Source organism: Hyposmocoma kahamanoa, unplaced genomic scaffold, assembly GCF_003589595.1.
Source record: "Hyposmocoma kahamanoa isolate Upper Pololo Valley unplaced genomic scaffold, ASM358959v1 87, whole genome shotgun sequence".
Lineage (NCBI taxonomy): Eukaryota > Metazoa > Arthropoda > Insecta > Lepidoptera > Cosmopterigidae > Hyposmocoma > Hyposmocoma kahamanoa.
Genome location: NW_020654422.1, coordinates 1,460,193 through 1,477,581, shown reverse-complemented (window position 1 = coordinate 1,477,581; position 17,389 = coordinate 1,460,193). Strand labels below are relative to the sequence as shown.

At 38.1% G+C, this 17,389-nt stretch overlaps 1 protein-coding gene across 1 annotated transcript in view; it reads right to left on the bottom strand.

Moving 5' to 3' along the window:
- Positions 1-243: 243 nt before the first annotated feature.
- LOC113235186 (phospholipase D2) overlaps positions 244-17,389 on the bottom strand; it is a 38,001-nt gene continuing 20,855 nt past the window's right edge. The window contains exons 8-20 of the mRNA XM_026470799.1: positions 16,127-16,275; positions 15,268-15,503; positions 14,062-14,166; positions 11,758-11,897; positions 10,882-11,046; positions 9,836-10,365; positions 8,309-8,441; positions 8,123-8,231; positions 7,606-7,776; positions 5,543-5,709; positions 3,539-3,779; positions 2,575-2,790; positions 244-1,086 (exon numbers count right to left, since the gene is read on the bottom strand). Of these exons, the coding sequence (XP_026326584.1) occupies positions 856-1,086; positions 2,575-2,790; positions 3,539-3,779; positions 5,543-5,709; positions 7,606-7,776; positions 8,123-8,231; positions 8,309-8,441; positions 9,836-10,365; positions 10,882-11,046; positions 11,758-11,897; positions 14,062-14,166; positions 15,268-15,503; positions 16,127-16,275 (2,593 nt within the window). The 3' untranslated portion in view covers positions 244-855. The remainder of the gene's footprint in view (positions 1,087-2,574; positions 2,791-3,538; positions 3,780-5,542; positions 5,710-7,605; positions 7,777-8,122; positions 8,232-8,308; positions 8,442-9,835; positions 10,366-10,881; positions 11,047-11,757; positions 11,898-14,061; positions 14,167-15,267; positions 15,504-16,126; positions 16,276-17,389) is intronic.

Below are 17,389 nucleotides of genomic sequence, written 5' to 3'. Positions count from 1 at the left end.
ATAAAAAACATTTAAATAAGTATGTTATATGTTATATAATTTTTTTTTTTGATCTGACATCCCATCAGTAATATTGAAACTTTGTAATTCATTAATTCTAAATTGTTAGTGCTGTGTACACCTATGGCGATTTGGCATCTTGTATAGTGAACGTATGTGTATAATTTTCTAATAGTTATATAAATAATTAATAAATTTTTTCTTTATATAGATATTTATACATAGATTTAAATTAAAATTATAGTGTGTTTACAATACAATATCTTGAACATTTTCACAAGTCAAGGACTTGGGTCAAGAGTGTAATTAATTTGACGATTTCAAGTGTAATTTACCTATAAAATAATGATGTTTAGAAATTCTTATTTAACCAATTTGAGACTTTAGTGACGTCACAGTCTTGTGCTTGTACGCTCCGGGTTACAGTCCTAGTAACAACTTGGCGTGAACACGTTGCAATTTGACAAAGCGAAAGGTACAGGACCTCCAGTAATTAGTGTAGCATATTTATAGTCCAATCAGAATAAGGTATTGATGCAAGAAAAATGTATGTTTTTGTGTTCCGAATGATAAGGTACTATTTTTTTTGTTTAATATTTAATTTCGGAGCTGTAGAACCAACAGTTCTAGTAATTTTGATATTAAAACTGAGAAATATTTGCGTAGGCTACACTTTATCGTATAACGAAAAGGTTTGTCAAAGTCCTAAGAAATACAATTTATTAAGTAGAATTCTATAAGGTACGTTACTTATGCTGAGGTGGAAAACTTTTCCAAAGCTATCAGCCATAAAGAACCTATTTGAATGGGTGTTCTTTAGTTTGGAACTGCAAAATACCCGTTAAAATGACTACATTAAGTCCATAGAGCAGTGGGCAGCATTCCTTCCATAGAAGTTTTCCCAGGCGTTAACGTTTCATTGCACAGGAAATCTAAAGGCATATCGACTAAATATCCACTTATTAGATCTATTTTTCTGTTGGCGAGAGCTCTGTCTTTGTGCCAAAGGGTGGTGTTGTTCTCTTCTTGGTATCGTTTTAATTCTGCAAAGTTGTGAACTTTGTCTGTCGGCAGGCAGTGGAAAACCTGAAATGAAACAATTTTAGTAGAATGACAAACCAGTGAAAGTCCCAAAAATAAAGTTTTAAGCTTTTGTTGTACCATATGACACTTTTTAGATAGTAAGTTTAAACGTGCAAACGTCCTCCTTGACGATCCCCATCACCGCTCCTGCGTTTTACAACGGACTGGTATTTACGCTAGCGCTTTCTTTTGTTACTGCACAGAGTTATCATCGTTAAGAGAATAGGTTCCCAAACTTTGTGGCTCACCGCCCACTTAGGCAAGATAAAAAAATTTCAATGCCTACAAACACAAATAACAATTGAAAACACGTTTTTTTATATTAACTTGACATAAAAATTCACAAGGAAAGAACTAGATACTACAGGTTTTTTTTCAAATGCGGTAGAATTCCTTGGACAGTATCAACGCCCCCCAATTGCTTCAGAGGCCCAAATCGCCCTAGGAATCTTTAGCGCCCACATTGGGTTAGGGACCACTTAGGGAAACTATGCTTTAAAACATTAAGCATCGGCCTTTTCGAATATTATTACAATTGCATTGCGGGATCTATTTTGTACGCAAGCAAAATCTGATGGACGTGGAACAAAAGTTGTTGTTTATGATGTTGTAATATAGTCCTGTGAGGTTGTTAGTATTTAAAAAAAACCCTATAATATTTCTTCTACTAATCAAAGTATGTTATTTTTTGTATATGAATACAACTCACTATAACGAGCTTAATATGCGAAGTGCTAAATCGAAAACACATTGGCTATAATTATTTTTCTGAAAGTCAATTACGACATAATGGAGTAGTAGAATTGATTTAAACGCGCGTAAAACGCGATATGAACGAGATTTGAACTCGCTTATCACGCACTTTAGTATAGCTTTGTATTGCTTTTATTATTGTCTTTGCATCGATACAAACGTACGCACGTTTATCTGCTCTTCAGGCGTCTACGCATAATAAATACGCTGTTTGCATAAATGAATGACAAGAAAATGCGGTTAGAATATAGCAATTGTTACTTCAACGATACACTGTTGGCAGCAGGAACACCATTTTTTTTCTATATTTAACGTTACTACTCTTACATATGACGACTTTTATTATTACTACTCTTACTAAATTTCCGATGCCTCGGAAATCTTGGAAAAGTGCTTCACATTACGTAGAACAGAACTGCCAAAGCATCAGAGATTGTTACATGGCTCTCAAATTAAAAGTAATTTTATATCATAGCAATATTGTGAGGCTTCTTCTGGTACGATGACTAGCGTAACGTGTAGTTTTGTGCAAAAAATATGAAATTTAGCATTACAAAATATAATGGTTTCCCACGGATTTTTTTGTAATAATCACCAAAGCAAATTGATCCTACTGAGAATCGAACCCGGGACCCCCTCACCAAGCGCCCATAGTGCAAACTATTAGATTATCGAGGTCGTTAGTTTAACAATCAGCGCACATGTCTAGGCCATACACTAATAAATCCATACAGATACCTCTTCATAAACTTCGGTATTTGTCCGTGACGTAGCCTTCCATACATTTCTATAGAACTGTTCGTCGCAAGGATCATCGATGTTAACACCGTGACTTTTCAAGTCAACGTCTATGAGACCGAGGTGTTCCCTGAACAGCAGCTTGCGCAAGGCACCTGCGAGTCTCCCGTGCGGGTATGACTGACCGTTCATTACGCCATCGTCGAATTGCTCGTCCTGAAAAGATTTCATAATATTACGCATTGGGAATATCAAATAATAATAATTTATTTATTTCTCATCACAATACAAGGCAAGAAATGTAATAAAATAAAAGTTATGAACTATTGTATAGATATTGTGGGAGACTGATGCCTAAGCAAGGCTCAAGGCCTGTGTTTCAGAACACCAGGTCTCCACCCCGTGAGAATAACATTTCCAATAATATTTATTATATTACTAGAACTCTCCAATGGGGTAACAGTGAGATAAAGAATTAATTAATCAAGTTTAATTCATTTTAAAGGAAAAAGAAAAGTGTTAGAATCTAGTATTAGTAGGGTTAGTTTTACTGTTTGTGTGTGTTTGTGCGTGTGTGTGAATATTTGTGTTATTGAAAGTGAAATTAAATATATGTATACATGTAACTAAACTAAACTGGAGCAGTCAGTAACTTTTCAGTCTCATCATAACTTAGCTCCCACACTGTAACTTTATTTTTGCAAGAGTTTTTGTTTAGCATTTCATTATTGAGACAGAACAGTATTCATTGCCTCTGTGGCCGAAGGTTAGCATGCTGGACTGCCATGCAGAGGTTTCGGGTACGATTCCCGGGCCGGGAGAAATATGTGTGTGGCTTACATTTATTTCTCTCGTGAGTTTGAGTGTAATTTGTGGTTTCTATGTGTGTGTCCATGGCACCCGCGATACAGGGTTTCCCTATTGTGGGGCTATGACTGTGTGCGTTTATGTTTATAATACTTACTTGTAAAAGTACAGCGATCTCAGAATCCCTTTTTCCTACCATGGAGCGATCATTGATATTAGCGCTTCCACAGATGACAGTTTTGTCGTCAGCGATGAGAAGTTTTGAATGGACATAGATGAGCTCAGTTATTGGTTCTCCTTCGAGGATCGAGTGCGTGCGAAGACTGTGGAAGGTGATATACTCCGACGGATCTGGTACTCCTGATTCGTAGAGACGGGTGAGAATCGCTTCACGGCTCCTGGAATTGGAATATAATATGAAATATTTGGTAAAGAGTAAAATTAAAGTCCTACATTTAAAAAAAAAATTCATGACCATGGATTCAAATCTGTAATGTTTTTCAGTTGAAATATTACAGATAGTAAACATAGTAAAGTAACATAAAAAGTGATAGCAACAGCGTAGTAGTAGAAAAAATAAATTGAATTGAAAATTCAATGTTAGTGTTAATAAATTAAAATTTATTGTATTGTAAAGAAATTATACTCTGTCTTTTACGAAGACGGAGTAAAATGACATTTGTTTGTCATGTTTTCATGAAATTTTAAATAGTCATGCAGTTGTTCTCGACAGTTTTATCGATAGATTGTGAAAGAAGGTAAAATTTTCCAAAAATCGCCAAAATTGCCAAAAATCTATGAATTATGAATGTTACGACGACGTTCTAATGATTACTAATTGAAGAACAGGCAAATTTGATTATTTGTATTGAAATAAAATGATAAAACTTTAAAATATGTCTCCTCTTTGTATTTTTAATAGACATACTTCGAAATGCAGTGTATGTAAACTTACAAAGATTGACAATTCAAACGAACCTGTGCCCAGCAGTTGGAAATGAAACAAATTCGGCTATTTATTGCATAAACGTAATCAACATTCAGTCGATAGTCGATAGAATATTTCGACTCATCCGAAGAACAAAGTCCGATGTGATTATACAGTGAAAATAGGATAAACACATAATCTCGATATTCAAACTAAGACGTATACCTATAGATGTTTCCAGAATTTTTGTATCATATTTCGTTTCGGAAATATAAAATCGAACAACGGTTGATCTGGTATCAACAGCGAGGACAACTAATGAATTGTGCACTGTCCTAAGAATAAGAAATCTTGCACATAAGTCTTTGTTCTACGGATGAGTCGATTTATCGACTGCAATCATATAAAGCTGCTAGTAAGCGGGCAAGACTTTCGCGCATTGAATTGTCGTGTTATTCCATCTTCAAAAAGAACAGACTCTATATAAAGTTCGGTACTATTCTGCAAAATAGTGAATGTTAAAATGAAACCAGTCAGACTTTGAAGATGGCTATTGAAGTTAGTTACTCTCTTTAAGGATACTTTGACGACTAAACTGTGATGTTAAATAATCATTACCAGTTACAGCGTTAGTTCACGAGTGAACTGGAAGAGTTGTCGACTTAAAACAGACAGCTGTCTTTGTCTCTATGTATCTCTATGCCGCTTGAAATAAAAAGGTTCCAAATTTCAGTGGCAAGTTTGATTGCACTTTTTTTTTTTTTAGTAAATACTTAATTTCAAGGGCGTAGTACATACAGAAGACACAACACAATTCGCTGCCTCGTAGGAATAGTGACTCAAACCGAAATAGTTCATTTTTTACTTCGTTACGCAAGTATAAAGAATGTGCAAAATTTAGACACCAAGCTTTTCATTGGTTTAAATGATTACTTGACAACATTGGGCATCAGTTTTTTGTTTTAACCCTTTTTTCTGGTGATGTAGGTTACCAATCTATAAAACCATCGGTTATGAAATAAAATGCAATAAAGCACCTAGAGCCATGCCACACGACGCGTTGCGTAGACGTTGCGTTGTGACGCTGCATTATACTACATATAAATGAGAACGACATGCCACACGGTGGCATCATATCATTGCGAGGACACAAAGCATGTGTACCATCACTCTTTTCAAGCCAAATAATACAGTATTACCGGACACTGTAAGTAAATCAACTTTAATACAAACCTGCATATACTCTGATAGTTCCAATGGGTGATGGCGTGCAGCGACGTGCCGGAGGGCGCGCCCACCTCGCCTTCAAAGCCAGGCAGCAGCGGCATCACTACGTACACTCTGAACGTTTCCTTCGCGCGGTACGCCCGCATTATCCTGTTGTACAGGGCTTCACCCACCTGACACATAAAGGAGCCTGTTGTAATTAAACTACTTCTACATTCAGTCTCAACTTGCTAAGAACCAATAGCTCATATAATACAAGTTTCAATTTAGGGATATAGGTGATTGGAGAATTGATGCGGGAAATATCGCTGCCTTCATACTATAACGCAGTATTAATAAATTGCTGAATATTAAGATTTTGAATTAAGGACACACTGACGAGCAGAATAAGTGAAACTTTTTCGCCAATATATGTATAGTATAATATCAAGTGACGGGACGAACAAGTCGTGCGCCTGGTGGTAAGCTACACGCTTTAACTGCCTCCGTGGCCGATCGGTTACCACGCCGGACTGCCACGCAGAGGTCCCAGGTTCGATTCCCGGGCCGGGAGAAATATTTGTATGGCCTACATTTATTTCTCTCGTGAGTTTGGGTGTAATTTGTGGTTGTCTATGTGTGTGTCCATGGCACCCGCGACACAGGGTTTCCCTAGTGCGGGGCTATGTTGGTTGTAAGCGGTTGTAAGCGTTAAGCATGTCCATAACAGTTGCAGTGCCAATCAGAGCTTTAAATCGCAACGACATGAGGCGCACTGCCATGTACCCGTCACTCTGAGACATAAGTTGACAAGTCCCATGTGCCTCTAATTTCACCAGCACCCTTCAAAACCGGAACACAGTCATTCTATTTCTGACATTACTGCTTGGCGGCAGAAATAGGTAAGGTGGCAGTACTTCCCTGGTAAAGTAAAGTTTTTATAAAGCAAGGGAAATTGAGAAATAGTTTACGAGTGGTTACACACGACGACTTTTAGTAGCGATACAAACGCGCGCTCGTGAAATTTGCAATTACATCGCTACACTTGCGATTTATAGGCGATTGCATCGATACAAACGCACGACTGCATCGATACGGTCGCTTATGTTAAATTACTATGTTGATAAAAATGGAAGTAAATTAATCTGCTACTCCGAGAACCCAGTGAAGGTTAAATCGTGCAAAATAGCCGCGCTTGTGTTAAATTTTTTTCATGCAATTAATTATCCCACCCTCCCTCCGCATAAAATGAATAAAATAAATAACACAAGCGCAACTACAGTCACAAATCACATTCGAAAATGTACTCGACACGTGTTTCGCCTCTTCTAGAGGCACCCTGAGAGGCTGTTGACTGCTCGTCTCTCGGCTGTAGAGTGAACGAGATTATTATGTACTAAAAATTTTACAGGTTTATGCACATTGTTTTGTTAATTGTAAATTTGAAAGCGAAATTAATAAATACATTAAAATAATAAAATTAGTTAATTAGTTATAAACGTGTACCGCGTCTGCATCGCATTTATATCGCGTTTGCATCGCATTTGTATCGCGTTTGCGTCACGTTTGCATCGCTGCTAAAAGTTGCTTTAACTCGATTAGATTTGGTACAACATATTGCTCAATGAACTGTGAATAAAATGATTGTTTGAAACTATTTTTTTGGATCTCAATCGTGTGTATTCTTTTTCAAACAAACTGATGTTTCGGGCCCTTTACATGTCCCATGGTCACGGCTGAGTGAGATAGTAAAGTCATCAACCAGGTATCTCTAATCCAAATAAACATATCCGTACGTAATTTAAGTTAGGGGGTGTCTTTTATATTATTGTACCTGTTTTTATACCCATAGTTTTTGTTACAGCCTTTTCCTTCACAATTTCCCTACTTTGTTATTTATACTTTATACAATAAAATTCATGTGAACTGAGCGTTACTCTCATTATTACGCAAGACTCCTTCGTGACAATTATATCCCAATGGAGTAAATTCAGAGAATAAATTCCAATAAATACATCTCTTGACATTATCAAAACAGAAAGACCCAGATTGCAACTCTATTGGAAAATGGCATTGGAGAATAGCCTTACCTGATTCCTAACAATTGGATTAGACCGTGACAATGTGATGAAGAACTGATTCTCAATGTAGACATAGTGCTGTGCTCTTGTGATTGTGTCTACGTAGGCCTCGTGTATGCTTTGCTCTACTGTGTCCGGGTCTAAGAATCCACAAGACCAGCTTGATACACTGCGCAAAACCTGGAACGTGTTAAGAATTATTTATAGACATTTGTAGGGTTACCAGTTTCCACAAAATTTTAAATTTGACATTTTCTAATATTTGACCATTGTGTGTTATAATAACAAAAGGACCTATATTGCGTTGATATTAAAGTCCAACATACTTTCATGATCCGATAGACCGAGACCACACACACATTTCTAGGATTCCTAGCCTTATGGCAGTTACATAAGAATTATTGAATATTTGTGCAATCTAGAGTTGAGTAACGGAATTCCTAAGCCAAACAGTCCATTATAGAATTAGACGTAGCGTGATCAGAGTAAGTAAAAAAGTTTAAAACTTAATTTGAATGTAAATTACCTGACATGACACATTATGGATGTCATTTATGAGGTATTTTTCGAGATATTGCAATGGTTTGATGTCATTGTACGATTTTGGCAGTAAGTAGGGGTAGTTTGTATTTTGTCTGAAACAACATAAATATATAAGATAATATAAATTAAGTCCAATAATATGGTGAGGTTCAAAAGCCTGTGAATATACCTGGCCTTCTCCAGCTTAATAGCGTTCCAGCGCTGAATGAAGTGCCTGGCTACGTCTCTTGCTGCAGCACCTTGTAGGATCACGCCTACGTCATGCCAGGGCATCCGCGGAGTAGAGTTTCTGTCCACTAAGTCTGGAATTAAAAAACAAAAATAAAACGGTGTATTATTCCTCCCTGTTAGAATTCGGTTAGGTAATTGGAATGTCATCAATTGAAAGTGGCTTATAGAGTGGAAGTGAATAATAGTTAATCATCACGCGTCCTAGAGGCACCCGGTGTCCCTGACAATATTGTTACTGTAGCGCCTTCGAATCAACTTGGAAGATAAGCGATCTTTAACTTTATTCTTTATATCTTAATAAACTGTAATTAGCTGGTAGATGCAGGCACAGGAAAAAAACGTATTTTTTTTTTCAAATCTCTTCTAAGTAGCAGCACTCTTGATGGAGTGGTCACGGTCATCATGAAGAATGTTTGTCAGGGGCTGAAGTGGCTCGCCTCACGTCAATTTTTTTATAATGCCAATTAACGGGACGAACAAGTCGTAGGCCTGGTGGTGAGCGACACGCCTGCCTATGACAGTTGCAGTGCCACTCAGAGCTTTAAAACGAAAAGATCGGAGGGGCACTGCCACTGCGCCCGTCACCCTAAGACATAAGTTGACAAGTCTCATGTGCCTGTAATTTCACCAGCACCCTTACCCTTCAAAACCGGAACACAGTAATGCTGACATTACTGCTTGGCGGCAGAAGTAGGTAAGGTGGCAATACTTCCCTGGACGAACTTTTTCACACGGAACTATCCTGCTAGTAAAATCTCGCCATCTCTCTCTGTTGGTGGATTATCTGGTGCAGTCGTGCAAAAGATCGGCCACAGCAGATTTTATTTGATCGTTACATCTCTTATAGTGGTCCATATCAAAATAGTAATTTTTTACTTATTATTTATTTATATATAATTTTTTATATATAATTATTATATGTGTTCAGTACATGCAAAATTACACTGTGCTTTACATTGAACATAAGTATTATTATTCATACAAAGATTGAATGTTACAAAGATAATTCATTCGATCTGACTCTCTCTGGGCCACCGTTCTTATCAACTACAACTGAGCTACAGACCGAGTCAGCGGATTTTACGAATTTCTCTATGTGTTTGATACAGATTTTTGTGTTGGGTTTAAACGGCTGTTTTGTCGTCGGCGCCTCATGATCTTTGCGCCAATAATAATGGAACAGAGCTCCTTGTGAAAAGGGTTCATCCAGAAAACTACATGTGAGCATTATTGCGTTGTTTTGAAGGTTAGGGCTGCTGGTGAAAATACTGACACATGGGATTTGTCAACTTATGTTTCAGAGTGACGGGCGCAGTGGCAGTGTCCATAAGATATTTGCGGGTTAATGCTCTGAGTGGCACTGCAACTACTATGGACAGGCATGTCGCTTACCAACAGGCGCACAACTTATTCCCGGCACTTGGTATCATAAAAAAGGGTATTCACAAAAAATATATGAACTAACCTATAAACGGCAGATCTAAATTATTAAAATCCTTCACAATGAAGTTGGTGTAATCCTTTCCGATCCATAACTTGGAATTTCCTTCAATATCTTCCAAAACATCCTTCGTGCTGTCCGTTATCACCCTTCCTTCAACTACTTGCGCCAACGGCGTAGGTTTACTAACAATTTTACTAACATTCTCCGGTTTTATGCCCAAAACTTCAGTGAGTAACACTTGGTCTGTAGAAATGGCGTATTTTTCGGCTTTCTTTCTTTCCGTTACGTCGAATTTCTGCTCATTGCGTTCCTCTTCAAACGGAGGGTAGATTTTGCTTATTAAGTCTTTGCCTATGTCTTTGCCTCTATCTGAGAGTTTGTTTAACATATTTCGTCGTTGTAGTTCCGGTGTGTCGCTTTTAGCCATGTCGCTTTGGTCTGTTGATGCAATTAGGATCTTATCGGTTGGGTCTTGTTGTGTGCCCGAAGTTTCAGGTGTTTGTTCTTGCGATTCTTCGGTTTCGACTCTGTCTGTCTCTATGACTGGTCCCCTGTAAGTCGGATAGAAATAAGGAATGTGCTAAAGATTTGTGCCAAAAACCTGTGTAATGATTCGCTATTTGTTCTCAATGTAAGCTCAGGGAAGTTGCGAGGCTTTCCCAACACACGCATAAATTTGCTTAATGGGAAAACTTCATCTACGATATTATAAAATTTGAGAAATAAATACGTTTTTATTTATTACTATGTATTAAAAAAGGATTATACGTTTATCTAGAGAATGGTCGAAATTAAGAAAAAAATACACCCACGAAAATTTGTTAAAAGAAATATTGCGCACAGAACCAGAAGACTATTCCAAATTCTTTGTTTGTTAAACACACTGTTAAACTAGATTTACATCAAACATATAAACACGTAAATTATTTGACAAACACACTAAAATTGCAAATGGCCATAAAGTTTGGAAAAACATGTGAAATTGGTCAATTTGTTTGATCGTTTACAGGGTGCTTTATAAATTTGATAATTAGCATAACGTGCACATAAGCTTTATAAACACTTACTCGTTCAAACCAATAACAATGTCTTTGGAAGTCTTAGCTAGCATAATAGCAGCTTCTAGGCCATTCGAATTGGGTAGGCAGATACCACCGCCAGGCGAGCTGGACGTCTTCTTCTTCGATTTGATTGAAGATGTCGGTTGAGCTATGTTACCCAGATCTGTCAGCCTGGAATTAACATATCATTACATTAAATTACCGAACAGTGTAGTAAGAGAGCGTTGTGGTATGAAAGATGATGCCGCGACCAGGATAGAGAGGGGGATGCTTCGATCCTTTGGTCATGTAGAAAGAATTAATTAGAGAATAGAATTAATAAGCGCGGGGGCTCTGGGCTCTTACACATAAACACGATACGATGTCGTGTCGTGCTACGACGCGGCATTGTTTCACGATGCGACGTCGTATCATGGAAATCTACGACGAACAACGTGAAAATTTACGACACGACATCGCCACTTGCCAGGACGCACGGCACGACGTCGTATCGTAGAAACTCATGGTACGCTCCCCAGTGCTGCATTCATTTGTTCTTCAATATTCAAAGATGACTTTGTATTCGTTTCGTCCCATAGTACTGGACGCACCTCGACTAGGGTTATTAAATAATTAACCTCAATGTAGTCTGTCACCTTTGAATATTGAATAACAAATGAATGCCGAGCTGGGGAACACACCGTGTGTTTCTACGATACGACGTAGTGCCGTGCGTCGCATCGTGATACGATGCCGCGTCGTGCACGATGCGACGTCGTATCGTGTTTATGTGTATGAGCCCTCTGTCGGCTCTGCAACCGCCGCCGCCTCGCATTATTCATTCGAATATTTGGCATATTTATAAAATTGTTTGGAATTGTGAACACAGACAATCGCGCTTACCTGTGTCTATGATCATCCCATCTGCCATAACAGAGGTCGATTCCGCCCACGAAAGCAACGGTTTGATCGATGCAGACAATTTTCTCGTGATGAGCCCAGAATAACACCCCTGCGCGCGCATGGTCTGGGTGACGGAAAACCTAGGTAAGTATAATTTTGTTACGCAAATTTATTATAATATAAAGGCATTCTGTAACAAAGCAATGATATTATACGGGGTCTAAAAGTGTTTTGAAATCCAGGGATTGGTTTATGAAAATGTATAATATGATTGTAATCGATTGTAAGGTTTAAACATTGAGGGGACTTTTAGTTTCAGCAAGTAATCACTGCTTGTCACGAGTCTCTTTTAAGTGTTTATTGCTATAATAACAACGTTAATTAAAACATTTAAGTTATTTATGATGAGATTTATTTCTTTTCTGTACCATTTAATGTAATAAACAGTATTACTATGAAGACAAAGTCATTCGACCACAGAGGTCGTCAGTATCGTCAGTGTAGGTCCCACGTCAGGCTTGACTAAGGGACTTTTAAAGGACCGGAAGCGTTGTTTTGTTTGAAAAAACAAATATACGTGATTCATATCCGTAAAAATAGTCTTATTTCCAACGTGTAACCATCGCTGAAACCTAACAATTTCATTATTTTATTTTTGTTATCATTTTGTCATAATATGTAAACAAAACTAAGGCAAGAAATATTTAAAAAAAAATGGAGGTAAATTAATTTGCTACTCCGGGAACCCAGTGAAGGTTAAACGTGCAAAATAGCTGCGTTTGTATTGAATATTCTTTCGTGCAGTTAATTGTCCCACCCTCCCTCCGCATAAAGTTAATAAAATAAATAACACAAGCGCAACTGCAGTCACATACCATCACCAAAAATATACCCGACACGTGTTTCGCCTCTCCACGAGGCATCCTCAGGGGCTGTTGACTGCTCGACACTCCTTCCACTTCCCTAACCTTCACTGGGTTCGCGGGGTAGCAAATTAATTTAGTTCCATTTTTATTAACATGGACTTCCGCAAAGTAACGCCTGAATCTATTAATTACTTGAAGAAATATTTTATTTTTCTTTCTTCCTGCTATAAAAGTTTACTTCTAAAACAATTTCCTTTTTATTGTAATAGTAATAATAGTCTCCTTAAAATGCCTGTGAGGAGATTCCACTCTATAACAATAGGAGCGACGGGCCCATATTATATCGATGGGTACGGGTACACGTCAATGTTTAGAGCATTTATATTAACATAGTTTGTAAGTATTTTGTTACTAACACTATTTGGATATTTTATTATGAAAACTAACGCGGTTATCACACATTATAATATAAAAGTAACAGGACTTACTCGCGTAGTATTTTAGTCGGAAGCGGTCCAACTAGTTTCGACCATACTCGATGGTCTTCTTCAGGGGTTGAGTGCACTTACTACTCCTAACATCTAACTAAGTAACTAACCAAATGTTAGTAGTAACGACGTGGTGAGCTCTGTGTGCTGGACTGTTCCCGACAACAATCCTAAGGAAAGCAGTAGCCAAGAAGAGTTCCAGGACGCCCTGACGCAACTTATCAGCCCCCCGAGTTCCCCACTGCGTTAACGGCGCGCGAGTTAAGCTCTTTCGGAGAGCTTTCATAAAAAAATATTTTTTTTTTTTAGAAAAGTTCATTTTAATTCACAATTTTAGTACATGTTATTACTGTCTTAAATCTATCTTAATACTAATTGTCAGGATGCATCAATTCTCCGGCGCAGAGCGCGTTATCGGACAGGAAATGCAACCTCATGTCTGGACTCTATGACGTCGAGGCATTGATGCAGGCCAGGCTTACTAAGAACTAGCTAGAACTTACATAACACACGCGCAGAGAGACGCAGCGCGCAGTGCTAGACGTGACGCGGTCGCGAACTTTGCACTCAACCCCTGAAGAAGACCATCGATTATGGTCGAAACTAGTCGGACCGCTTCCGACTAAAATACTACGCGAGTAAGTCCCGTTACTTTTATACTATATGGATATTTTGTCCGAAATAAAGATTTCAATTGAATTAGGCTACCACGGCTTTCGCTGTAAGCGCGATTACGCACTGCTTCCGATTGAATCCGGGACTACACAAGTCTAGAAATCTAGGACCCTCCTCGGTTGTCGTTTGTGTACTAAGTTCGATTCAAATCTGAATAATACGTATATCGCTTGTACACTTCGATAAAACGACACTTCGGAAAAGAATCGGACGCAGTAGTGCGCAAACTCTATAGTATAAATAAACTTTATGATAATATGGGAACAATATCTCACCTTGATATTTTCGCTAACCAGCCGACTTTTGCTGTAATAACTGTTAATACCGAGCGCCATTTCCACTTCTTTGTACAACATAACGAACACTTTTACACCTTGAGCCTGGAATGAGAAAAACTGACGTGAAGAAGCTTTTATTTATTAATTAATCACCATTGACTTATCAACAAAAGGGCAGCGGGATGAAAACCACGAAAAAGGTTTTCTGAATTAATCTATAAAATATAAACGTAATTACATGCATAGAACTATAAATAAACTAAAACATTTTAATATCAATTGTAATATTATTGTTTAACTTTGCTTGCAAAATTCACCGTATGTAGTTTCTACTAAAAACTACTTGGATACATGAGTAATGGAGTAGCTTTCTGTTTCTGTTTTGCTTCTTCTTCTTCTTTTAAATGTTATGGCTCCATCGACATAATCAATGATTTTGCCAATGTCAAGCAAAAATAAATCGGACACTTTTAAGCGCAGATCCGATGACGTTTAGTTGTTGATATGGCAATGTTCTTCACGATTAGTGTTGGGGTCATGAAAAAATTTCCATTTTGAAAAAAATCATATTTTTCAGAAAAATAAATATTTATCCGGATATTTTTCCACATTTGACGTTGACACCTGTCAAAAGTTGAAGGTTCTGAACGAAAATGATAGAGCCAACAACAGGTGGTGGTGGTACGGTTGTTGGAGGTTTTTTCGCTGTTGTGAAATAATTTCGAATCTAGTTTTTCTTTTACATGGCTTTTAGCTATACAAGTTTATTTTATAATTCACGCTAAATAAAACTTCAAAGGATATTTCTAAACGTAGAACATAATATGAGCCTTCGAAATTATATTTTTCCAATTTGGAATTTTTCGGAAAATTACCCAACAGTAGTCACGATGTACGGACGGTCGGGAGTATGCTCCCGAGTATGGGTTAAGTAATAATGGATGGATAAGTAGACTATAATCAAACTTATTTTGTGACGAAGTAGACGTTACAAAATAGGTTTGATTATAGTGCAGTAGGTATGCAGTAGGTAATGGTAAACTACGCCTAGTTTGAAGCACATGGTGGGTTAACGTTTTATTTGCAAAATATTAAAGTACTTTTGGATTCACTAAACATTAAACATGTACATTACTTAAAATTAAGTTAAAAATTAATTACGTCGTCACTTAATACGCGTAAACCAGCAATTATAATACTTACAGCCTTCCTCTTAAGTATAGTATCAAGTCTCCAATAGTTGCCATTGAGCGCTGGTCGTTTCATATAGATCTCCGGGCTGAGCCACCAGTCAGCGATGAAGATCTCTTCAGTGGCTAGCTCCATGGCGTCGGCCACGGCGGACAGGTACGCGGAGCCGTCCACGAGGGAGCCCACGGGAGTCGCAGGCCGGGGGGGTGCGAATGAGTGGTGCACGTTGGGGTATGTAAAGTCTCGAGCTGTAACAAAGGTACCTCATGTACATACATTGTGCTTTTTTTAACTGGGACGGTATGCGGAAATCCGAAACCATAGGACCTACAAGAAAACTGTCATAGGAACCATTAGGTCTTTTTTAGTGAAAGCTTGTTTGGGATGGTAAATGTTTTGGTCAAGCGACAAAACTGAATCACATTTTTAATTTTTTTTCTAATGCTGATCGACTCGGTATTTTGTAAGAATCATTTCGATACCTCCAATTTTTAGATCATCTCTGCGTTTTGTTTACTTTTTCACAAAATTCCTTTCTTGATTTTGTTATTTTGTTTCTTTATTTCGGGGAGCGTAATATTAGTAAATAAAATGAGACTGATTACATTGAAAACGGAAGATGACAAAATACAATAAGTAGTGTTCTTTGGAGGTATTGATTTGATTGCATCGGAAGAATCGGGACAGAAGATATATAATAAAATGAAATAGAGAAATTACGCTTGATCAAAAAATTTACTGTGCCCAAAATTATTTTAAAAAAGCCCTAAGGCGGTTTCTCTGTATTTCCAATAGATTCGCGTTTCCTTAAAAAAAACACACTGTATACATTTATGAACGTAATGAAAACGTGGCATATAATGTGATTTACCAGTTTGATTAGCCACAGCTTTCAAATGATGCATCCATTCTTTGCTTTTTCTCTTAGTCCAGCATTTGATCACCATCTGTCTGCTCTGGTTCAGGATTTGAAGTCCATGGTTCAATCCCGTCGAGTACATTCCGCTTGATACTTCAAAACTGTAATTCGTAATTTTTATTTTGTGTTATAGATTAATCACTATAAGCAACACTCGGCTAAGTAAAACTAACTTGTTTACTTGTGTCAACGATTATTTACGGAAGGGGGGGACTCCACCCATATCCGTAGTGTGAAAACTAAGCAAGGGACAAAGGTAGTGAAGAAACGCTGCGCGCGCGTAACTTTTTATGGTAGTCACTAGTGAACATGCATGGAAAAAACAACACTGGAATTATTACGGACAGATTGGGATGCACGATGTTTTGCTCTGAGTCAATTTTTTGGATCGTAATGGACCATAATATGCCTCTGAATCGATCCACAGATCGGATCGTATGCTCTTGAATTGATCTCACAAAATCCGTTTCAAAAGTAATTTCGATAAGAAAATATTGATAGCTTTTGGCTTCAGTCGGTTACGACGTACATTTGGAGTGATACTAGCCAGTGAGAAAAGACGTTCAAATGGCACACAAGTACTTTTTGTCTTTGTTATAACATCAAGTGACGAACAAGTCGTGCGCCTGATGGTAATCTATACGCCTGTCCATAACAGTTACAGTGTCACTCAGAGCTTTAAATTGCAAAGATGGGGAGCACAACCACTGTGCCCGTTACAGACATTAGTTGACAAGTCCCACGTGCCTGTAATTTCACCAGCACCCTTACCCTTCAAAGTCGGAACACGTAATGCAGATATTACTGCTTGGCGGCAGAAAAAGGTAAGGTGACAGTACTACTCTAAAGTAGGGACAATGGACAAATTTAGTAGACTTAGGCTGCCGTTCCACCAGAGATACGCGAGGTAGCGAGGCGGTGCGAGGATGTGTAGCGGCGCTGTGAAACGGTGTGATGTTTTCCACCAAATCTGTGCGAGGATGCGTTATGAACACTTTTCAGCTTTGCGCGGGCGGGGTACGGTGTGGTGGGGTGAGGTGAGCGGTGGCGATATGTCAGTGTCAGTTACTGTCATACTTTCAGTAGCTCTAGTTTCGTATACCGTTTTGCACACATTCCTTGCCCGCATCCCTCGCACATATTTCTCGCTATTTTGTATGTAGAAATACTTAGCTCCGCCAACCCTTTTCCACCAGAGCTGCGTTAAGCGAGGCT